The following is a 24,083-nucleotide window of genomic DNA, read 5'->3' as shown; positions in this document are numbered from 1 at the left end:
GTGCGCCAGTGGAGCACTCATTACATAAGTGCCGCGTGGTGCTTATGTAACAATGGTGGCGTCCATGTGTACAGGGCGCCACCATTTTGACACTCCCATCATATGCTAGGGTTGAGGGGCGTGTGGAAGCGCCGCCCCGAGGCAACGCTAGCACGTCACCATGATGCCACAAAGGGCCGGTATGTACCCCAGTTAGCTTCCACCTTCTCTCACAGCTGATGTGGTGTCAGGGCTCACCTTCTATTCTGCCTTTATCCACTTTCTGGCTAGAAGTTGGCTAAAAATGTTCCATTATCCTGTGTCTCTAAGGAGATGAGCAACTACAGTCGATACTTCATACTTAATTTTGGTGTTGTTGTGTGCCTTCAAGTTGTTTCCAACTTATGGCAACCCTAAGGTGAACCTATCATAGGGTTTTTTTGGCTTTTTAATGACATATCTTACATGGTTCAACAGTGTTCTAGCAGAGTCTGTTTTTTGGAGTAAGGCAGAGAATACATTGGTTTGGGATGGGGGGAATTTTACCTTCTGTGTTTGAAGCAGGCTCGGTTTAATACTCCCTAGTACATTTATAAAGTTTAATGAAATCAACCCACGCATACAATTTAGAGTTTAGCTATCTTTCTGAAGTATCTGTATGCAAAGGGATCTTGCAGCACCTTTGAGATCAATTGTTGGAAAGAAAGTGTAACATAAACTTTTGTAGTCTGGGTCTACTTTCTCAGATGAATGGAGTCAACTAGTGCCCAGGTAGGACCTTTATAATTAGACTATATGAATAGTCATAGAAATGCAAAACTTTTAAAGCGAGTGCTCATTCAAGTGGCAACTAATCTTGGCATTTGGCAAGTTACTACTTATTTAGCAAATCATTAAAACTAAGAAGAAGAAGAAGAAGAAGAAGAAGAAGAAGAAGAAGAAGAAGTAGTAAATGAGATCTGGTATCTAATTGGTGCCATTGGTGCAAACTTCTCCATGCTTCCTCATTCTTGTGATACACACGTGGAAGTGAGTTTTTGCTTTTGAAAAATAGCATGCCAAGGCTTTTCTTCAGTTTCTTGGGGGAATTCCTGACAACAGTCTTACTGTACTTGACTCAAAAGACCAGATGTGGGATGGGAGAAAAATGACTGTGATTTAGCAGCATTACGAACTAAGCAGAATTGGAAGAGGGACAAAGATTATTGTTATTATTATTATTATTATTATTATTTTGTAATACTGATCATGGGAGACTTCACATTGGCTTCACTTCTAAACCAGTTTACTTAGAAGTAAGTCAATTGAAGTAAATAGGCATATTTTGGAATAAACATGTACAGGTGTGGTCTGTTGCACGAGGAGCATTTCTGATATTTTATGAATATGCCTCTCACCTTATGGAATTATTTACACAGCCATTTCTAAGGGAACCATTCACTGATGATGAGGGCCTTTTAAAAAAATCAGCATAAGTTAAAATGATCTTGACAAAATGACCGTTGCAACAACACTGAGGGGAAAGGCATCTTGTGGTTACCGTTTTTCATGACCAAAATGGTCATGTGTGGGAGAAGCAAAGGAAAACACAACAACAACAACCCACCCAATAACCAAATATTTTCATCTGGATGTATGATTCTATGATTCTATGGGCCTGAACAGACAGGCCAAAATAAAGCTGTTTTGGGTCACTTTGGAGGGATGCTGTTTAAATGATGCATGCATCCTAAGAGGCCAGATGCCACGCCAAAGCCATGCTCCATTCCTAAGGCCTGGAGTGCAGCTTTGGTGTGGTTTCTGGCCTCTTAAGATGCATGCGTCATTTAAACAGCATACCTTCAAAGTGACCTGAAGCAGCTTTATTTTGGCCTGTCTGTTCAGGCCCTATGTTTCTTTTGTGGGTCTTCCTGTGATGTGATTCATGTCAGGAAATGATGCACAAACAATGCTCCTCCTGACATTTGAATGTTTAGTAAATAAAAACGGAGCTCTACAGACTGTACACAAACCTGAGTAAACATAGACTTTTCCGACTCAATATTTCTCTTACATGCCCACCTTTTAAGTTAGACTAAACCAGCGCAAACAGATTTTCCTTCCTCAAGCAGCACTTCTGCTTTAGCTGTGGAAATGGAGGGTAGGTGTATATATACACAAAATGTGCTGTTTGACTTATCTTCCATACCATTGCCAGTTCTTCAACTGACAAATGTAGGAAGGACAGGAAGGATGTAAACATGTTTAACCAAAGGTAGCAATTATTAATGGAAGCCTGGGTAAATACACTTTTTGGAGAGACAGGCAATGGCTGTCCAATGGAAAATGCCCAGCTCTCTGAAATGACAGTGTCCAGGACTAATTTGTGGGGAGTTTGTGACTACTAAGAGGCAATGTGGTAAAAGGGTTACTGCATCAGTCAAAGATCAAGTCAGGTTCAGCCATTGGTTGCACTCCGTGATCTTACACCAGTCACAATCTCTCAGCAAAACAAGAAGACCTGAACCCTGTTACTTAGTTCCAACTAGAGCAGACCTATTGAATCAGGTACCGAATGGTAAGTCAACACTTAGATAAATGTCATTGTTGCAATGGGTCTATTCTAATTGGGACTAAAGAAAAGATTCAGGTCCACTGTCTTTGGTCAGTTTGCATCTTTCCTGCTTCTGTAATAATATTATAATGGGACAGAAAACAGAGCAAAAATAACACTGAGCAGGTGCAAAGTGATTTCCTGCACCAAGAATCAACCAGCTTAAATATCAGGTCTCATTTATTTCTTTTAGTTTTAACAATTTGCTAAATGAGTACTGTGTTCCCTCCACATTTGCTGCGGTTAGGAGTGAAGGACCCCTGTGAATGTGGAAAAACCGCAAATTAAAAAACATACACCCACTATGTTTTTTACCTAATATAAAATCTCCAGTTCCTCCAGTGCAACTCTGTGGTCAACATCTACCAGAAGTTGATCGTAGAATTATCCTGGAGGATGTACAAATGCTTAGAGAAGTGTTTTCTCCAAGAACTTATAGGTTCTCCAGCACAATTCTGTGGTCAACTTCCAGCAGAATTGCACTGGAGGACTTAGAGATTCCTAGAGGGAACATATTCATTAAAACTGCAAATAATAATAATAAAAAAATCTACAAAAGCCAAAGCCACAAATGTGGAGGGCCAACTGTGCTCCAAGATTAGTTACCATTTGGGCTGGAATGACAATTCACTTTAAAAATGATCTTTCCCCCTGCTTTCATGATGTGCTTCCCTTTGTGCAAATCACATGGGAGTCTAAAAGAAGTTCCTGTGCAAATATACTGTCAGAGAAAATTGTTGTATGGAACCAATTTTCCGGGACTGAGGAGGAGTACAAACCCACAGCATGGTGTAAGGATGGCAATTCTCTTAACGTTTTCTGTTAGCAGAGATACATGGTGCTCTGGTACCTTGCAACTTTTATTCTCTTTGGAGCTGCACATGGCAGGTGAAAATTCAGCAGTTAGTGTTTCCTTTACCTCTACATTTTCATGTCAGGAAAAGCTAACCTTGCTGGGATTTTAATTGTGATATAACTGCTAACCTCTGCCACCTTTCTCAGAAAAGAAGGTGCAACCCAGTATGAGTAAAGTACACTCATTTGTACAGAAGTTTCTTACAGGGTGTTTAGCCAAAAATCCTAGTTTGTAAATTTCTCCACATTGTTTATTTGAGAGGAAAATGCTCTGAACATGCCCCCAAAAATCTTCAGTTATTCAGTATCAATATCTATTTTTTTCCAAGTAGGGTTGTCTGAATTTAAACTAGAGAGGGTTCCCTTACCTTTAATGGTTGTGCAAAAGAGGGAATTTTAGAAGGTGTTGCTTGTCACACAACTCAGTATAATAAGCAATGCCTGCTGAAATTCTCTCTCCTATATAACCACTGAAAATCCAACAGCTGTCTCCAGTTTCACTCTGGCAACCCTACTTCCAAGATGTGTCATGTTCATGAATGGGGTTACAATGATACAGTTAGAGAAATGGGGCTGCGGTTATAAGGCAATCAATACTTGCATAAGTCTCTCTCCCCCCACAGAGAGACAGACGTTATGTGCATCACTAGCCTGGACAGCGGCACACAACTTAAAGAGGTAAGTATAGAAGGCCTTTGGTAACCATGAATGTGGGGAAAAATATTTTGGGGAGTTAACGCCTACAGTCCCCCAGCCAGCCTGAGTAGTTTTCATCCTAAGAGCCTGGGGAACTGCAGCAGTCAAAATTACATTTCCTCCCCATGCTCTACCTGTAACCATGAACTATTTGGCAGATAGCTACAGAGATACAGTGCCAGACCATGTTGGTAGAGCTCAGCTGCTTAGTGCTGTGGGAAGACAATTGGCTGAATGGCAAAATAATAATAATAATAATAATAATAATAATAATAATTTATTTCTATACCACCCTTCTAAAAATCAGGGCGGTGTACAACAAGAAAATCCATACAATTAAACATATTAAAATACATTAAAACATTGCAATAAAAACAAGCAAACTCATGCCAGCTCAACCAGCTGACGACGGAGGGGTGAGAAAATATACCGGGGGATAGAGTCAGGGGTAAGCCCGCTCGAAAAGATATGTTTTCAACCCCTTCTTAAATTGGGCCAGGGAGGTGGCCGAGCGGAGCTCAACGGGCAGCGAGTTCCAGAGGTTGGGGGCCAGTGTGGTAAAGGCCCTCCTGGTGGTAGTAATTAGTCTAGCCTTTGGAACTCTTAATAATTGCTGCCCAGTTGATCTGAGTGTGCGGGGCGGATTGTACGGAGAGAGGCGGTCCTCCAAGTACCCTGGGCCCAATCCATTTAGGGCTTTATAGGTAATAACCAACACCTTGTATTGCGCCCGGAAGCGAATAGGCAGCCAATGAAGGTCTTTAAACACGGGTGTTATATGACTGGCCCTGGAAGTACCAGTGACCAGTCGTGCTGCCATATTCTGCACTAGTTGCAGCTTCCGGGTATGGTACAAGGGTTGCCCCATATAGAGCGCGTTACAGAAATCCAATCGAGAGGTTACCAGAGCGTGTACTACAGTTTCAAGGTCCCTCCGGTCCAGGTAGGGACGCAGCTGGCGTATCAGCCGAAGCTGATAGCAGGTGCTCTTGACCGTTGCATCCACCTGAGAAGTAAGATGGAGCGACGAGTCAATAAGCACCCCAGACTGCGTACTGAGTCCTTCACAGGAAGCGTGATCCCATTGATAGAATATGTTGATTCTATAGGGATTGATGGACCAGGTATGTGTGCTGTATGAGTCCACCTGTTGCAAATCTCCAAGGCTACATGTGACATCATTCCCAGACTTCAGAGTCAGATGGGGTCAAAACAGAATACAAAATTGAAGCAGATCAATTTTCCAAGTGTACAGACAATGCGGAAATCAAAATAGTTACAGATTTCCTGTACCTTGGATCAAACATTGAACAGAACAGAGACTGCATCCAAGAAATCAGAAGAAGGCTAAGAATGGGAAGAGCAATGATGAAAGAACTAGACAAGATATTAAAGAGTAAAGATAAACAACTTGACACTAAAGTTAGAATCATCCAATCCATTGCATTCTCCATCACTATGTGCAGATGTGAGAGCTGGATACAGAAGAAAGTAGATAAAAGGAAGATCAACTCATTTGAGACAATGTGCTAGAGAAGAGTGCTGAGAATGTCGTGGATAGCCAAAAAGACAAACAAATGGGTCCTTGAACAGATCAAGCCAGAAATGTCCCATGTAGCCAAGATGATCAAATTGAGGCTGTCATACTTTGGCCACATCATAAGAAGGCATGAATTAGAAAAGAGAATAATGCTAGGTAAAGTAGAAGGCTACAGAAAGAGAAGAAGACCACAACCAGGGATGTCATGGGCCTGAATCTACAAGATCTAAGCAGAGCAGTGGAGGACAGAGGGACTTGGAGATGTGTTATACACAGGATTGCCATGAGTTGAGGCTGACTTGAGGGCAGCTAACAACAGCAACAAACAACAATGGACAGTTCCTAGTCTGAATTATGGGGTGGGCAAGTTTATACTGTACTCTCCAGAGGGACATACTTTGACAACTGAGATCTTTACCTGGGTGGTGAATGCTCTACTATTACTATTATAAAAGCAGATTATAGAGCAAAAAATTAAATCCTGCATGCTTAGTTGTGCAAAACCACAGTGACTTCTAAATGTATACTCTCCCATTTCACAACCATACCTGAATTTATCCATACATTGGACTCAGATACATTTTGGATATCTGTATGGTGCTTTTCCAAAAATGTTGACATGAAACTGTTTAAACCGCTTCACAAATACAAATTTAACTGCTCTGAAGACATGCTCTGAAAGTTTATGAAATGGATTAAATAATGATTTTACAAAGGAAAGTCAAGGTTTATTCAATGGGAGAATGCCTGGGAACCCAATGTATGTCACCTGGAGTTCCACTATAGAGGAAGGTCAGTGCATAAATTTAATTTATAGTTATTCTGAGGAAATACTTTTAGAAGCAAAGAACTTTTGAATTTAGAGTGTTCCTCTTTTTTGGAAGTGCATTACGCTTCTTAGCCACTGTACAAATTTATGATTCATGTTTTGCCCTGCTTAGACATTCCAGTGTTGTGGGCAAGTTTCCCAGATCCACATGGTGTCTGGATATAAGGAGGCTATAAAAGTTTGACATTCTAGCAAGGAGCCTATAAGCTGAGCCAGAGTTCAGCCTAGTGAATTATCTGCCCAGATAATTCACAGTGCCATCCAATATTCATGGCACTTTACGAAGTAGCATAACAACAGCAACTAACATTTTGGAAAGCGGAGGACACAGCAGAGAGGGAATTGAGAAAAGGAAGAGGCAATGGTCTCAGGGCAAATTATCCAAATATGTGTGCTTATACGTCTTCTGTAAGGATAAAGATTAAAGGATTCAGCCAAATGTTTGAAGCAGATCCATTCCAAAACAAGAAGATGGATGAGCTGAGCTTTAGTAGGCATAGTATAGAATATTCTCCCTGCACCTGCCCCCCCTCCACAGTTGAAATCATTTCAAAAACAGGATTTAGTGATTCATCCCAATTTCATCCTTGGGAGGTTCTTTGGACTGATTTTAAAAACCTGCAGGATCTGTTTGATCGGGAGAAATAGCGAGGCAAAAGATGTGTGTGCAGGCATGTATGTATGCATGTGTGGGAAGAAAAGTCTCCAACTATTTTCAGCTCCGTATTTCAAAAACGTTTTTACTCTCTCCAGCCCTTAGAGTCAAGGTTTCTTTGCTCAGCCATTCTATCTGCCTTTGGTTCTATTTGACTAGACCACATCATGGAAATCTTTCATACATGTCAGTGTAACAGATGTTTGTATTTAGCATTTCTACAGTCTCACCAACTATATACATTAAAAAGGTACTTCCCCATATTGTGTCAATGCCCCCTTTTCAATTAATTTCCCATACAAAATGCAATCCTAAAACACTGTTAACTGAATATGAACAAAACCCCCCACAAAACATTCATTTACTGGCAGAAGCCACTGGAATGAACTATGCACATCTGTTTTCATTCCCCCTTTAACATTATGTCTTTAATATAACTGCTGTTTAATTTCTCCACTGCATTTCAGTAGAAAAGTGGTTTTTCCTTGTAGACAGATTCCACGTTGGAAACTTCCCTCCTAGAGGTAATGCATTTGAATCAGACTTTCACACTACTTCACTATTTCAGTCGTGAAATACATGGAGCTCCTGCTTTAACTGGCTCTCCATGGAGAAAATAAAGACAGCCCAAGAGAAGGAGAAATTTCTTCCCCTGCACCTCAAAATTTGCTCTCTGGGACCAGAAAATTATCTTCATCTTAGGGACTGAACAATGTTCCAACTTTACAAGTGATCAGGCAGCAGAAGTACCATTTTGTATACAAAAAAGACAAAAATTGCAATAATAAGGTGGGCAGGCAAAACTGGTTTATAATCACCATGTGATCAGTTTTGATCAGAATTTTCAAACAGCAAATACTGTTATGCCTTCCATGGAACAGAATTCTTTTACTGAAAGAGTTAACCAGCTTGCAGCGTCTTTAAGACACTTAACCAGGCACAAGGAAGAGGAAGCTAAATAAAAATGTCTGTAGAGTTTGGTTAAAAATGCAGACATCTCTTCTTTTCCCCCAGTCTGCTGAGATGGTAGCCAATTCCAAAAGCTACATCTTTACAGACAGGGTGGAACTACTTGTTACTGGAGACTCAGAGCTGCTGCCAAAAACGGCATCTGGGTGTCAAGGTCTCCCCTGTAACATGTAGAACCATTTAATGCATGTTTTCTCCAACTTCCATTGGCCAATGCTCAATGATGCCAAGTTTCAGGTCAGGGTGGGCAAATGCAGAATACGATGACGAGAGATAACTGGTACGACCCAGTGCGGAGTATTTGTGGAGAATTCCAACAGAGAGTGATTCCCTGGAAAGCAGCTCCAGGCATCTCTTGACACATGGTGCCATTCTTTGCTAAGAAATTAGATGCATATAATAATACAAAGAGGTCACTGTTGTCCCACAGCTCTGGTCCACCGATTGTTGTAGGACTGCCAACTCCATCAGCCCTACAATAGCAAAGGATGACGGAAGCTGCAGTTCAACAGTTTGGAGAGAAATGTGTTTCCCACTCCTATCCTATGAAGCCTCTACACTACCTTCTTTCTCTCTCCCCCCATAATCTTTAGGATTATGTATGCCCAACTGGCACAATCAATGGCCAGGAGCTAAGAAAATTATAGTCTCAAACATCTTGAGGTCAGCAGGCTGCCTGTCCTGGCTTTACTGTTTTCCAATAGGCATTATCCCAGTCATTATTAAAACAGGCTTTTGAAGTGGATCAGAATGATTAGTAGCTCTATACAACAAATGGGAGGCTACAGATTAGAAATCAGTCTGTTTGTGTAGTGAGTTAAAGGCTGTCAAGGCTGGAACTGAAGACTGTTCTGGCACAGGAGTTTACACATGGTATGCTACTGGGTCACGGGAGATTTACAACACCAAGAAGGTCCTGTGCCAAGGACTGTTCCAGGCAACTTGCAGATACTAGCCCACCCACACCATCTTTCAGCTATGAAGAAGGAGGGGTAACAAAAGAGCATCTTACCATCAGGTCTTCCCCATAGAACTGGAGCATCGATGTGTCAGCCACCACCAAAGTCTCCACGTAGCGAGCCTGTGAAATGAAGCGCTTGGTTCTGGCGCTGGTGCTGTCAGGTTCTGCCTGAGCTTCTCCTTCTGGAATGTCCTCTGGGGCTCCTTTTGCCCAGCCTCTCCTCTGAAGCTGGTGGACCTGCAGCAGAGGATCTCCACTCCCATGACCTTGGGGCTGGATGAGATACTTGTCCCCATCCACCAAGAAGGAGCCATGGATGCCCTGGCACAAGCTGACGGCCACCAAGGACTCTGGTTGGGTGTTCACAGTTCCTGAGTAGAAGCATCTCCTCTGCAGCCTTGTAGCCTCTTCCTCAGCAAGAAATTCAGTGGTGGGCAAATTGCTTCCAATGTGCTGGATCTTCAGCCCGGGTGCCAAGAAGCTGGCATCTGGCTCCAAATGCAGCACAAACACCCTCCCAAAGGCAGCCAGAGAGAAGGAGACCTGCCCTTCTCTGATGCTGCTGCTGCTACTGCTCACAGGAGCTGCCATCCAGACTGGCACCACCTCCTGGGAGTCACTATTGGGGATGGACAGTGCCCAGGAGGCATTGGGAAGGAGCATCCAGCAGAGCATCCAAGGGAAGAGAGAGCAAGGAGCAGGTGCCAGCCTGCCAGGGAAGGGCTGCCCTTGAAGGAAGAGGGGCATAGAGGCTGGCAAAGGAGCCAAAGGCTTGGGCTGAGAGAAGAGTCAAGAGAGTTGGTAGTAGACCCAGCTGGAGAAGCAAACTCCCAGCGGTGGGAGAAAGAGGCTGGGAATCTGCAAACCACAGAGGCTCTCTGGATTAAATTAAAACTGATATGGAGGAGGGAGGAGAGAGAAAGCAAGGCGTGGGTGAAATTATGATGATGATGATTATTTTGCTAGCTTGAATTAGCAGCAAGTTGGGCCAAGTGTGCAGAGAGAAGGGAAAAGAAACAAAAAAGTCTTTTCTGGCCCCAAAGCTTGGAGTGTGGCTAGGGTCTGCTGGGGTTTCTTCTGCTAAATCAGCCTCCCAAGCATCTCTTGCAAGATGCCACACAACAGCACACATACAGAGACACACACACAAAAAGCCCAACAACACGGCAGCAGTGTGTGGAGCTGAAAGAAGAAACTGTGGTTCTGATGGCTCTCTCTTGTCTTCCTTTTGCAAAGAGGCTCTCTCTCTTTCTGTCTCTGGATAGCTCCTTCCCAAATCTGTTGAAGCACCAAAGCAGGCTGCAAACTCCTCGGTATTTATACTGTCTTCCCCCTGCTTTTGACATAAGAGGGTTATTTTTGATCTCACGATTCCACACTCCCCTCCCTTGGGACCTGGAAGAGGAGGAGGAGAAAAGGAAAGTGGAGTGTGTATGTGGGTATGTGTGTGTGTATGTGTGTGTGCAAAGGGGGGAGTTTTTGGATGCAACTGGAGCCCAATGGAGAGGACCGCCTCTCTTGCTTAAGCATCAGCTCCAATGCTTCTCCCCCTTCTCTTGGCATTAACTCTTTCAAAGCTTGATCCTATAGTAATTAATTCTTTCAAATGGTTTCCCCCTTCTTCCTTTCACTGGCACTCCTTGGAAATGAAGCCTTCTGTTTCCTTCTTCTGCCTTTTGCCAGAGTTCTGGGGGAAAGGAAAAGCTTGTCATGGGAAATTTCTTTGCACCTCCTTATATATGTTGCTGCTATTGATTGTTCTTGCAGTTGGGAAACAGAGAAAGTGCATATATAAAAGTATTTATAGGAGTTGTATGGAAATAAAATGATGGGTCCGATGCTTCCAAGTCTGTTCTTTCAAAATGTGGATATTCTGGAGTATGTCATTTTAAACAAAAAAGGAAAAAAATTGCCTAGTACACACTGTTCTTCCCCTGATCCTTGCCAGGATATGTTCATCGCAGGAATAAAAAGTAAAAGGTTTCCCATCAACTGAAACAAAGAAGAAGAAGAAAAAGGGGGGAGTACTTTGTGCTTATTTGGTTTTTATAACAACATCCCAAAATGACCTCTCCAACCTGATTCTGTCTTTATTTATAAAATGGTTTTTATTACTTACAAACTGTCTGCTGCATGACATTATCAATTTTTTTTGTTTATGAGCCTTGCTGATGGAGATATGGTTTATTTTAAGAAGTCTCCTTCTGGTGGAACATCATGACACTGTATGAAGGGTGTCCCTGGATTTATTTTCTTAGATTTTTTCACTCTGTTGCTTTGCCAGGCTTTGCAAATCCCAAACATGACAGCTCCAAGCCGGAGGGGATGCTGCCACTCTGTTACTGTACATACTCGACTATAAGTTGACCTCATATATAAGTCAAGGGCAAGTTTTGGGGCCAACACTCTGGATTTCGAGATGACCCATGGATAAGTCGAGGGTAAAATGTAGGCACACGTAATGAAGGATGTAAAGGATGAAGTAAAGGAAAATAATGCCAAAAAACTTACAAAATGCCAGCAGACATAACTATTTGTGCACAAACTAAAGGCTGGGTGGTTGGGAGAGTAGATGGGGACAGTGCTTCCAGGGCAGATGAAACTCAATTTTTTGGGGTCAATTTTTTAACCGAAATTTCTAGACTTATACATGAGTATATACAGTAGTTACTCCTTTATTTGATTAAATGAAAGTGTTCATTAAAACAATTTTAAACCCAGCTTTCCAGATATGCCCTCCCCAACAATTCAATAAGATTTTTTTGAAAGACTATAAAATATAACATCCCTCTCCAAACCTCAAATTGATGAGCAGAAACATATATACAATTCAAGAACTAGCACATGATGGTCATACATGAATAAATAAGACAGTTCTTTCAAAAGTTAGTATCAACTGGACCACAAATCATTTCCAAAGGACTGGATTTAAAGGGCAGGGGGATACCACCAAAAAGGTCCCAGGTCCAGATCCCAAGTTTGTTTAAAAGCAGAGGCAAGTTCACAGAAGCGCAAACAATTTTGGTATCTCTGCTCTCCTGTAAGGAAAATTTGATGTCAAGCTCCTCTCTTTCTCTCTGACACAGGATTTTTAAAGCCTTGCTCCTGTCCCAAACACCACAAAGGAGTCAATTTTGCCTTGCACTGAGCATCCACAATTCCCCCATTAATTCCCATGGGAGCTGCTGGTTATTAGGATTTGAGCAACCCCCCTTTACTCTGCGGTTACAAAGCCCCACAGATGTGGCCCCTACCTCTCTGTTTGCAGTGTGCTATTTAAAGCCTTAATCCCCCCAAATATTTGAAAGAATAATATAAGCAGTGTTTTGAGGTTCCAGATACCTGCCTCCCTGAGAGCTAGGAAAGCAGCTTTATGGCAAAGTCTTGGGGATGAGCGTCCATGTTTCAAGACTGTACTGTTTGAGGGAAGAGTATTTACATCTGCTCATCTCAGTTGAAAAGCCACCTCCGTATACTCAAGGCACGCACCAGCTGTGTCTCTTAATAGCGGTGTGTTGCCCAGGGGCCAAAGTTTCTAATAACTCATTTCTTTTAATAAAGTGTAGTTGTTTTGAGTGTTTCTTTTAAAAAGAAAAGGAACACCAAAAATAACAACAGTGCACAAACATGATGGGTGTTCACAGGATCTTTCTTCTTAACAAATTTCGGATCCCAAAGTGATATCACAGTAGCAGCACTCTTGATATAGGAGAAAGTACCAGAATCATAGAATCCTAGAATCAAAAGAGACCACAAGGACCATCAGTTCAAACTCCCTGCCATGCAGGAAGACACTATCAGATCATTCTTGATAGATAGCCAGCCTCCTTTTAATGGCCTCCAAAGAAGGAGACTCCACCACATTTTGAGGCAGTGTTTTCCGTTGCCAAACAGCTCTTACCATCAGAAAGTTCTTACTAATGTTTAGGTGGAATCTCTTTTTCTGTAGCTTGAATCCATTGCTCCGACTCCTAGTCTCTTCAGAAACAGAAAACAAGCTTGTTCCATCCTTAATATGACAACCCTTCAAATATTTTAACATGGCTTCTCAGGCTAAACAGACCCAGCTCCCTGAGCCACTCCTCATAAGGCATGGTTTCCAGACCTTTCACCATTTGCAATTTTGGTCACCCTCCTCTGGACATGCTCCATCTTGTCCACATCCTTCTTGAATTGTGGTGACCAGAACTGGACACAGTATTCCAGGTGAGATCTGACCAAAGCAGAATAGAGTGGTGCTATTACATCACTTGGTCTAGACACTATGGCCCCATACAGACAGACCAAAATAAAGCTGCTTCAGGTCACTTTGGAGGTATGCTGTTTCAATGATGCATGTGTCCTAAGAGTCCAGAAGCCACACCAAAGCCACAATCCAGTCCTAAGGGCTGGTGCACAGCTTTGGCGCAGCTTCTGGACTCCTAGGAGGCATGCATCATTTAAACAACATACCTCCAAAGTGACCCGAAGCAGCTTTATTTTGGTCTGTCTGTATGGGGCCATTGCTTCTATTGATGCAGCCTAAAATTGCATTTGCTTTCTTAGCTTCCACATCACATTGCTGACTCTTGTTCAGCTTGTGGTCCACTAAGACTACTAGATCCCTTTTGCATGCACTGTTATCAAGCCAGGTGTTCCCCGTCCCATATCTGTGCATTTCATTTTTACTGCCCAAGTGTAGCATTCTACATTTCTCCCTGTCTCCCTTCAGACATCCAAATGCCACAGCTTCAGGTTTGTGGTGCCAAAGACCTGTAACTATAAAACTAATTCCAGTAACTATAAAACTAATTAAAATAGTTACAGTGAAAAGAGATGCCGCCTAAACATTAGGAAGAACTTCCTGATAGTAAGAGTTGTTTGACAGTGGAACATGCTGCCTCAGAGAGTGCTGGAGTCTCCTTTTCTGGAGGTTTTTAAACAAAGGTTGGGTAACCATCTGTTGATGGTGCTTTGGTTGTGTATTCCTGCATGGCAGAATGGGGTGGACTGGATGGCTTTTGGGGTTTCTTCCAACTCTATGATTCTATGAAAGAGGAATGAAGTAATCCCTCTTTGCATTACAATTGCAATGGAAGCTAAGTATGCCTTAGCTCTTGCAAAAACAACCAAACAACCAAACTGATTACAAAAACCTAGTTTGCAACAAGGTTTGCAATTTCTAAACTCTGGGCAGGAGAAGGACACACAAGGAAGAGCAAGTAGCCATAGAAGTGCACCATTAGTTGTGATATAAGTGAGAGGCTTTGGTCTGACCTGGAGATTTGGCACATAGAGATTAGACAGAACCAGTCCTTTCTGAAGGTCTAATGACTGGGAAGGAAGGAGCCCTCTGCTGGTGTCCTTAACAGGACAAGACAGTTCATGGAAAGACAGGGTTTGAACAGACCACCCCTAAGGGCAGCCTGCAGCTGCTTCTTTCTTCTCTGGATCAGGGCCTCGACAACTACACGCCATGGCCCCAGTCTGGCATTTCTGCTGCACAAAAAGATGCATTTTGCGGCTCCTTTTTGTGTCATGGAAAGGGTCCCTTTGCCGTGGCAGTGGCACTTTCTGGTGCTCCTTTTGGCATTGCATCATCTGGATGCAGCGCCAAAGGAGTGCCATGATGCTGCCCATCATGCGGTTCGGTGCACGGCATCATCGGGACATGCCCCCACTCTGCCTTTCTTGCGCTGAAATCACAGCCTCCTCCAGGGATCAGAAGGGCAAACTACAAATGCTCCCAGCTGTCTGACACTGTATGTACATCAAAAGAATCATTTTCAGTGTAGGCTAAAACATGCTAAATTAGAGTATCATACAGCATGAGGAACAATTAGGCAGAAATAATCTCAGGGGTCTGTACAAGAAACAAGGAGAGTCACCGTGGTGTAGTGGGGTTTTTTTGTTTGTTTTTTGTGTTGGACAAAGATTCTGGGAGACCAGAATTCAAGTCCCTGCTCAGATACAGAAGTTGCCTGGGTGATCTTGGGCAAGTTACAGACTCTAAGCCTTAGAGGATAGCCCTGGCAAACCTCTTCTGGATAAATCTTGCGTAAGTCAAAGTCAACTTGAATGCATACAAGAGCAATGAAAAAGAAACAAGATAGATTTTGATAAATGGCAGGGATGGGACTGGGAGGCCCTTCAAGCTCCCAGTGTACCTTCCCTTCGGCAAATTAGGGCTGCTGATAGACGTATTCCAACAATTCCTACCTCTGTTGTGTGGGAATGATGACGATGATGAGGATGATGATGAGTAGAGATGAGGAGTATTACATTTCTGCACACTTGCCTCCATTTGTATTAACAACACTGACAGAGGAATATACTGTACATGGATGTAATTCTGCTGAATGAAGTGTGTGTGTATGTAAGTAACATTTTGTCTTGACCAATGCACTATTTTGTCTAGACCAATATACAGGATGCTTTGCTTTGTCCTATTTTTCAACCTGCATTATTTTCTTATCAGGATACTTAAGGCGGTAGACGATGGAAATATTTACTATACATTTCAGATACAGCAAAATACAAACTACACCAGTGATACTTTATAGGGGGACAACTAAAATGCACAAAATACATAATGTAAGTTTAAAAAACTTCATTGGCTTCATCATCAGGCAAAAGTATTAAAAACCACAGAAGAAAGGTAACAATGTGAATGTCACAGGCTTATGTTTTGTCTCAAAAGCTTTGAAAGTCTGCACTTGGCCCAATAAAGGTATCACTGTTTTCTGGATTTTGGATTATATCTTGCTGCATGGCTAACAAACAAGGCTATCCCTGAATATGTTTTATAAATTCAAAGTGTCTGTCACCTTTTTCTTCTGTCCAAATGCACATGCTTGGTCACAGGGTTGTCAGAGATCATGTTATCTAATAGGACTGAAATGAAAATTGCAGTAAGTTTTTGAACCAAATCTGTTGACTGCTTTCTGTACCTTCCAAACAAACTGCAAGAATGTAAATTTATGAACTGATGTTGACCAAACTTGGTATTTAGACTTAGGTTCACATTCCAAACATTTCCATGCAAGTCCAGGAGCACTTGGCAAGCTTTGGCTTTGTTTTGGTGGTGGTTGGGGATAGGGAGGCAATTGCTATTTTTAGTCCATTTTACATAGAACATCACATTAAACAAACTTTTTAAAGACCCTGTTTTTTTGTTTCATCATCATCATCATCATCATCATCATCATCATCATCATCATCATCATCCATTTTTCATTTACTTTCTCAATAATAATAATAATAATAATAATAATAATAATAAATGCATCCTACTTGCCTTTTCCTCCTATTGCAAAAACAAAGACAAACCCACCCTCCATAAAAAGAGTGAAACTTTTCACTTGAAGAACTTTGGGTCTCACAATCAAACTCTTGAAACTGTTTCCCAGTCAGGAAATACAGTACTATCATTTTGCATATTTGGTTGGCCACTCATTGTCAGTGGCAGTAATGCCTAAGAGGTTCTGGGGCTTGTAGTTAAAAGATCACTTTTGTAAACACACACACTGTGGAAGAGAGTGAGGCTGGGGGATTCTAAAACTTGTAGCCCACAAAAATAACACTAAATATGTGCCTGTATGGATATCTCATCTTCTGGCTATTGGCAAATCAATCAATCAGTCAATCAATATCTGGTTGGAAAGTAGCAGCAATGCAGAGTCTTGCCTGCGCTATGCTTGTGCACAATGTTTTGGCACAGGATGCATTTCATTCCCATTCCCATGCCCTCTCTTTACCTTTGACCCCAGAGGACCCCTTGGTGGTTTTTGATTCTAGGTGGTCCCAGTTTTCATTAGTTGTGTGAATGGTAGCCTGGGATTTCTGCTTGTTCCAGCTGCCTCCCAAGAGCTGATTAAAGCAAGTTTGGAAGAATGCCTTCTGACAACGCAGGCAATCAAAACCTCTTTTTTCAGGGCCACTTTTTAACCGGGGCTTATGCTAAATGAACAGCAAAACTCTCATCAAGTTTAAAGCAGAGCCTGGAAAAGTTATTTTTAGGGCTGTTTGTGTTTGTGTATCTTGTATATGTATGTATGGTGACCCTCAGGCAAACATGTTGTGGGGTTTTCTTGGCAAGATTTGTTCAGAGAGGGGTTGCCTTTGCCTTTGCCTTCCTCTGAGGCTGAGAAAATGTGACTTGCCCAAGGTATACATTTCCGTGGCTGAGCAGGTTTTCATGGCTGAGCGGGGATTTGAATCCTGGTCTCCAGAACTATAGTCCAATTCTCAAACCACTGCACCATTCTGTCTGTACAACTCATGCTGAACCCAGCATGGCCTCTGGCTTTACCTGATCAGGGTTTCTGAGAGGTATAGTCCAAAAAAGTAACTTGTCCAAGCTTTGGGAATGATGACTCTACCTCATTCATCTCACTCTTCTTGTGCCATCAAATGTTCGACCCTGCAATATGTCTCCAAAAACAAAAGGGAGCTTTTCCTTTACAGAACCTAATGCGGACTAGTGTGCTATTTTGATATACAGCCTTTATATGTACACTGCCTTGTTTTAATCAAAGGCAACACTAGCAATGATTAAGCTGATCTGTCCTAAATCAGACATCCCTTTGAGGCTGGTTCCCACATTATGTATTGGGTTTGGGATTTGCACACATGAGTGTCATTCTCCCACACCTCCACATTCATGAAAGCAAGTAACGGGTGGTCCAGTATCTCATGGGTGTTACGTAAGACAAATTGAGTGATATGCATCACTTTTTACAAAAGTACACCCAAGATGCTGGAAACTGGTGCTTCTGACAGCTGTTGGCTGCCAGCACCCAAATTACCTTGCTCCTGTGAATGCAGTTGCAAGAACAACAGCTGTGCGTGCAACATGACACATAGTATACCATGGCAACCTGCCATTAGCTCATTGCCTCTGATATATCAGAAGTCAGATAGGGACAATTATCAGTTCTACAAGGAACAACTGGCTATCTTCCTAAGATAGTATATTGAGCACTTAGGAAGCAAATGCTCCTTAAGATGTTATCACATGCATATTGCAAGCCAACGTCTTAACAGATAGCCAGTTTGTGAAGTCGAAGGCTTTCATGGCCAGCATCCATAGTTTTCTGTGGGTTTTTCAGGCTATGTAGCCATGCTCTAGAAGAGTTTATTCCTGACGTTTTGCCAGCATCTATGGCTGGCAACTTCAGATGCTGGTGAAACATCAGGAATAAACTCTTCTAGAACATGGCCACATAACCCAAAAAACCCACAGAAAACTATGGATGCTGGCCATGAAAGCCTTTGACTTCACAAACTGGCTATCTGTTAAGACGTTGGCTTGCAATATGCATGTGATAACATCTTAAGGAGCATTTGCTTCCTAAGTGCTCAATATACTATCTTAGGAAGGTTTTTATGAAAACAAATATAATAATAGTAATTAAAATCACTTGAGGGTTTTTTTGTTTTGTTTTGCCTGAAGTTGACAGTTTTGATGTTGGAGGGTTCTGAGATCATGTATGTTTGAAGATTTATCATATATAGTCTTGATGACTGTTGGGAATGGTTCCTCTCCGCCAACTGACACTAAAGTGCCACTGGTGAACGTTGCTAATGCAATAGAGAATACAGAAGAGGAGAATTACACATTATAGCAAATTTATACTTCAGTCAATGTGGCTTTTAAAAGTTCATCTTGCAGTGCTGGCAAATGGGGAAATGGAACTGAGTATCAGTTGGCTCCAGGGTGTTGTAGATGCTGGGAAGAGGTGTCAGGTTGTGAGTTTCAGCCAAAGGATCTCCACCACATCTGTTCCCTGGTCCCCAATGTTGTCCTATCTGGCTTGGCAATGAACCTGAATTTCATGGGGTCTGGGGCAGATAAAAGGAAGTGCATCTTCATATAACGCATAGTTAAATGGTACCACAAAATACCAATTTATATGGCTTTCAAAGAAGATTAGTAGGTGGCTAAATAGCCAATGGCTAAGGGCCATGATGTTCTGGATCAAACGCTGCATGCCTGAGAATGCCAGTTGCTGAGCAGCAACAGAGACAAGCTATTGCTTTCAGCTCTGGCTTCTGGATTTCCAAGAGACATCTAGCTGGCCATGGTAGGAAAAGGGTTACTGGACAATAAGGGCTTTTGTTCTGATTCTGATCCACTAGCTATTCTTAAATGTACTACTTTCCACTCATTTCTTAAACTTGCCCTTAGAGTTCCACTGATGTCTTCAGGACTAGTTGTCTCAGACAGTAGTTCTCAATGTTAGGTATCTAATGTCTCACCAACCAGTCTAGCAAAGAGTCAGAATACTACTGTGATAAAAAGCCCATTTCCCCCCCTGAAATTTATATTTTCACAGGCATTATTATATTTATCATCTATGATAATGAGAAGGGAGAGCAAAAGATTAACTTGATTGTCCCAAGTCCATATTGTGATGGCACCTTTATCAGGTCATCTGCAAGGCACACAACTCTTCATGCTAGCTTTTGATCTTGCATTTAAACATCCAAAGTTATTACTAGTATGACAAAAGACATGGTGGTTTCATCCATGACAGAGAGCAGTAAGAGATGGCTCCTCGTGTTTTCAGAAGGACAATGGAATTTATTGAAACTGAATTCTTAGTAGTAGTTATGAAATCTCTGTGTCTCATCTTGTGGTCTATATACCACTGTCAGAGAACCACTGATTCCGGGGGCCTGAACTCAGAACATGTTGACTTTGCAACATATCCTATGTGTACACCTGTGGTTAATGCTGTTTTGCATTGTGATTGTTATTGTTGTGTGACTTCAAGGTGAACCTACCACAAGGTTTTCTTAGCAAGACTTGTTCAGGGGAAGTGTGTCTTTGCCTCCCTTTGAGGCTGAGAGAATACAACTTGACCAAGATCACTCCGTGGGTTTTCATGGCCAAGCAGAGATTTGAACCCTGGTGTCCAGAGTCGTAGTCCAATGCTCAGACAACTACAGCATGCATGCAATTCTAAAGTTGACTATTATCTACCCCGTCATCCAGGCACCGCATACAAATGCAGATAGGGATAGTATATCAGCTATCTGTAAAATGTCTTCACTCCTAGCAATGTTCTAGGAGACATTTTGGAAGGATAATTAAGAACATATACAGATTATCACGATCTCAACATCAAGATCCCTTCTCTACTTAATCTGTTCATGATTTACTTATTATATTTTCATCACAAAACTACCACTAGATGTCAGCATTATCTCACTGTCTCTTTTAGTGCAAAAAATGTACACTAAAGGGATGCAAAAAAAATTGAGGTACGAAGCAGTCATAAAAATTACCAATTAATTCTGTGTACTGGATAGTTGTTACCCAACGCATTGTATCCAGTGAGGTGTGTTAAAAGCCTAGTGAAAACTAAAGATCAACTAAATCACATCAACTCTCTCACTTAATGATACCATAACAGAACTGCAACCTGTTCAGAGAAGTTTAAATCAATTAATAATATATTTGAGCTAATAAAATTGTGTTTTCGAAGCAAGAAGCATTTTTTTTTGTTTTTAAATGATGCAAACACGAACCATTTTAAAAGAGAGAAAAATCTGCTCTGACCATATAAAGTTGGCAAAGAATCAGTTTTGACAGTTTGAAATGTTATTGATTAGTCTGTTTAGTTTCATTGATTGTTGTTGTTGTTGTTTTGCAGGGTTGCATAATACTGAATGTGATGAGGCCTCGAACTGACATTTTGGAAGGATTAAAATCAATTTTAAAAATCAAGTTACTTCCTAATGTTCACATGCACCCATCCACGCTGTTTGGGTTAGAGGAGACAGAGGATAGGACAGGTGCATAAAGTCACAATGTAGCACCACCTTGCCTTCCCACTGTTGCCCCAATGTCAAGCTTTTTCCTTACCACAGTCCTCTTGGCTGCAGATTTAACCAAACTGCAAATTCCACTTGGCATTGTACTCAACTCTTTGTATCACCTGTCCCTGTATCTAACCTGCTACAAGAAAGAAAAATTCACCAGAAGAAGTTGCTGCTTAGAGATCATTCCTTTCTGGCCCAAATATGGTTCAGTGCTTTGTGAGAACTAAAAGATGACTTCTCTGGAGAGTATGCACAACTTGCTTTTTTTGGATTACGACACCCAGAATCCTCAGCCAGCATGCTTGCAGTGGTGATGCTGGCTGAAGGCTTCTGGGGTTGCAGCTAATAAAACAGTAACTTCTCCATATTCTAAAGGAGTAGAACAAATTATACAGTATATGATATAGATCTATGTACTTCCCCAAATTCCACCACACTTTTGTGAAACCAAGAAATCCAAGCTCTGAATTCAGGTGGCAGCTGGCTGGGCCTTTCATGTCTGGTCTCACCAGGAACAATGACAGGTTTAAACTCCATTTCCAAAGGAAGCATCCTTTCATTTTGTCCCACATAAATTAGTAGTTGTCCCTCTGTGAAGAACTGCATTTGCAGACAACATTGCAACAGGAGGAGAAAAATGCCTACTGCCCATCACAGGGGCATCACATTGCCCATCTTGGTATTCTGCAATTTAGATGCAATGCAAACCTTCAAATATTTGATGATAACAATCCTGGCATAATAAAGAATGGGATACTTCTCTCCACTGAGATTCATTACGATTTTGTTACAGACCTTGAGGTAATTTGTAGTACAGCCTTAAGTGGGTATGTTTGGAACTTGTGATGGCAAGCAATGCACTTTTTTCCCTAGTATTTGGGTTTAGGTGGATTGCTTTCATGCCAAAACTGACTGGCATCTATTTTCCCTTGCCACCAGAGGGCACTTATGTTACATTATTATTTGTATGCAGTTTTGTTGGGAGAGCTCTGCTTTCTGTAGGCTGCCTCTTCGTATACTGGGCTTCCCTCATCCTCAATAGTTTGAAGTCATCTGCAGACCTGGCCATCTCCCCATTTGCTTCTGAATCCAGATCATTATGAAGAAATAAGCAAACAGTGGTACTAATGTAGAAACCTTAGGAGCCTTGCTTCCCAAGTGTCATTGTGTGCGTGCGCATATGTGTGTATTATGTGCCTTCAAGTCGTTTCTGACTTATGCCAACCCTAAGACATAGTTCATAGTATAGCCTCCACTCAACCCAATTTGTCAGGGATAGTCTCGATTAATCCTGTCTTCCCACTTTCCCAGCTACTTTTAAAACGTCCCAGTTTCTTTCTTCCTTTCCTTTAGCTTCCCCCCTTTCTGCTCAGCTTACTTCAGCTGCTTCAAAATGAATTCAAAGTGCAACAATAGTTTGCACTCTTTTAGCTCAGCAGAGGGAACAGGAGAAGAGAGGGCAGCATCATGCCCTTCCCAATAGACTCTGGCAAAAGCAATGTGTTGCAGCCTCTCCTAGCTTGTGTGAACTTCCTTATTAATAACTTTTGCCATCTTGACCATATGCTGATGTTGCTTGGCCATGTGTCTCAGTTTTCAACTGTGAAATGTTGAAGGGTATGGCATGGATGATGGTGGCATGAGGAAAAAGGCTGTGGGTGCAATAGTAGTAGAGAAAAGGAGGCAATGGAAAAATAACATAAAGGTAAAGGTAGTCTCTTGACATGAATGTCTAGTCATAACCGACTGTAGGGGATGGTGCTGATTTCTGCTTCTAAGCCAAAGAACCAGCATTGTCTGAGAATTGCTCTGGTCATCATGTGGCCAGAATGACTTCACCAAACGCTGTTACCTTCCCACTGAGAAGTGGTACCTATCTATCTACTTGCATTTTCATGCTTTCAAACTAAGTTGGCAGAAACAGAGAAATTAGTTGCTTGGAAATGCCAGATTTTGACTGCATTCCCTTGCTAATGCTTCCTGACCTTTGAAAAATGCAGCTGCTAGGTTTCTGGCCTGCATCTGCAAGACTTGACCAAGCCATTCACTAATGAACCTTGCTCTTGGATGTTTAACCAGTAACTACAAACAGTAGTAGTGGTTTGAATGTTGGACTGCAGCTCTGGAGGACAGAGCTTAAATCCCTGCTGAGTCTTGGAAATCCACTGGGTGACGTTGAGCAAGTCACAGTCTCTCAGCTTCAGAGGAAGGCAAAGGCAACCCACTGTGCACTAATCTTGCCACGAAAGCCCCATGATAGGGCCACCTTAGGGTTTCCATAAGTCAAATGATTTGAAGGCACACAACAACAACCCACAAGAGGGATCCTTTTCTTAACTTGTGACTGGGATTGCCAGGTCAGGACTGTCCCAGACCCTGAGATTTTGGGGCCAAACCCTGAGCCCTTGAGACGATCCCTTGTGATGTCACAGATGTTACAAGTGGTGATGCCATTAAGTATGAGACAGTAAGCATCAACCACAATTGAACAGCGTACACCATTCAAATCTGAAACATGAATTCTAACAAATAAGGAAAGTGTATATACAGTACACACACTTTTCAAGACATTGTTGTTGCCCTGAGAGTCCTCTCCTTCCAGTGAAAACCAGAGAAGAGGTGCCAGGCCCTGAGACCTAGTGATCTTACTTGTGACATATTTCCTCAGCCCTTGATAAGGAATGTCATCAACCTATTTTTTTTTTAAGACTAGGTTGAAAATATTGGAGCTTATCCCATGAATAAATTAATTGGTTTACCTCTTCTGGCTTGAATTCAGGATCTGGGATGCCCCCCGGATGCTATCATATCTAGCCGTGATGCTGCTGCCTGGATGCATCCCAAGTTGAAGCCTCACTCAGCCAGCCAATTTTTGATGTAGGAAGCTCTCTGGCTTCTGGATTTGCATTTTCATCATGAGTTAGATGGAAAGAGGTTGAGATTTAGGAAATGTGAACGTGGGAGAGAAGAAGACTGTCAGATTCACCCATTCATAGGAGGTATGAATTCAGATCACAGCACTGTAACAGAAGTAAATCAAGCAGAAGTCTTGAATTACATACAAGTGATTTGGAGATGGCTGGAGCTTTGCGTCTAAAGGCTGGGTCCTAGTGTCATTTGAAGCATCCAGACGTGATCATGTAACATGGTCTTCAAGGAAATTAGTTACTTAATTCAGTGAATATAAAACAAAACAAA

At 41.9% G+C, this 24,083-nt stretch overlaps 1 protein-coding gene across 1 annotated transcript in view; it reads right to left on the bottom strand.

Moving 5' to 3' along the window:
- LOC149307011 (A disintegrin and metalloproteinase with thrombospondin motifs 8-like) overlaps positions 1-9,868 on the bottom strand; it is a 35,876-nt gene extending 26,008 nt beyond the window's left edge. Inside the window, exon 1 of the mRNA XM_089537911.1 lies at positions 9,129-9,868. Within this exon, the coding sequence (XP_089394037.1) occupies positions 9,129-9,824 (696 nt within the window). The 5' untranslated portion in view covers positions 9,825-9,868. The remainder of the gene's footprint in view (positions 1-9,128) is intronic.
- Between the last annotated feature and the right edge of the window lie 14,215 nt (positions 9,869-24,083).

The sequence above is a fragment of the Sceloporus occidentalis genome, unplaced genomic scaffold (assembly GCF_023333645.1).
Source record: "Sceloporus occidentalis isolate IW3139 unplaced genomic scaffold, rSceOcc1.0.p SCAF_9, whole genome shotgun sequence".
Classification (NCBI taxonomy): domain Eukaryota; kingdom Metazoa; phylum Chordata; class Lepidosauria; order Squamata; family Phrynosomatidae; genus Sceloporus; species Sceloporus occidentalis.
Note: the sequence above shows the minus strand (reverse complement) of the source record. Positions and strands in the feature narration are given on the sequence as shown.